The following is a 1,104-nucleotide window of genomic DNA, read 5'->3' on the forward strand; positions in this document are numbered from 1 at the left end:
AGCATCGTCTTAAGCGTCCCATTAAATTTTTCCACTAACCCATTGCACATTGGATGATACGGCGTTGTACTTAGTTGGCGTATACTCAGCAGCCTTGAAACCTCCTGCATGCACTCCGACACAAATTGAGTGCCCATGTCGCGAAGGACTTCTTCAGGTATCCCAAGACGGCTATACATATTCACCAGAGCCTCAGCAACTGTCTCGCTGCTCACCTTTTCAGGGGTATAGCCTCAGGATACCACGTGACATAGTCGACTAACGTCAGAATGTAGCGATGCCCCTCTTCACTGGGTGGATGTATCGGACCAATTAAGTCGACTGCGACTCTCTTAAATGGCTGATCAACAAGAGGCATGTTCTGCAGAGGAGCCCTTGAAACCGATCCCTTCCGTATTGTTCTTTGACAAATGTCACAAGAACGACAACATCTCGACACATCAGTGTGTATGGCTGGCCAATAAAAGTTGTTGAGTATCCTGTCAACTGTCTTCCAGATGCCCAAGTGTCCCCCCATTATTGAGTCGTGCGCAAGCTCCATCACCTGCTTTCGTAATTGCTCTGGTACCACCACCTGCCGAACTGGCTTGCCATTGTTGACATGGGGATGTTTGAACACTCGACACAGAACTCGATCTTTGACTTCGAACTTAACTTCTTGTAGACCCTTCTTGATATCGGTCTTCTTGTAATACTTCTGTAACGAGACATCCTCACCTTGCATTTCCACAGTCTTGTCTCGGTTGATCTCGAGCCAATTTTCCACTGGTCGTACGTTGAGAGGGGTTGCATCACCTACTCTCTTCGCGCTAGATCTTGTCGTCACCACGTTGGCCATATGTCACTCAGGATCCGGGTCGTCTGCTGCCCTTGCGCCTGGAACATTACCAACTATCACATCATACACAGCATCGGGTGGGCATAGTGCCGAGACCTCTCCTGTCAAGTACGGTGATTCGATGCAAACAGTGGCCATTGGTACTCTACAAACGGTATTGTCCACCATTTGTATCAATCCATAGCGCCCGGTATATTGGGTATCAAGAATAAACTTCTGCTTCACTATCACCCCACTGCACCCGGTATCTCTCAAAACACGTACTT

General features: G+C 48.2%; 1 protein-coding gene across 1 annotated transcript in view; it reads right to left on the reverse strand.

Annotated features, from left to right (window-relative positions):
- Window positions 1–841: 841 nt before the first annotated feature.
- Window positions 842–1,104, reverse strand: part of LOC134190405 (uncharacterized) — a 1,483-nt gene continuing 1,220 nt past the window's right edge. Inside the window, exon 3 of the mRNA XM_062658858.1 lies at window positions 842–1,104. This exon is cut by the window's right edge and continues 335 nt beyond it. Coding sequence (XP_062514842.1) covers window positions 842–1,104 — 263 coding nt within the window.

This window comes from Corticium candelabrum, chromosome 14, assembly GCF_963422355.1.
Source record: "Corticium candelabrum chromosome 14, ooCorCand1.1, whole genome shotgun sequence".
NCBI lineage: Eukaryota > Metazoa > Porifera > Homoscleromorpha > Homosclerophorida > Plakinidae > Corticium > Corticium candelabrum.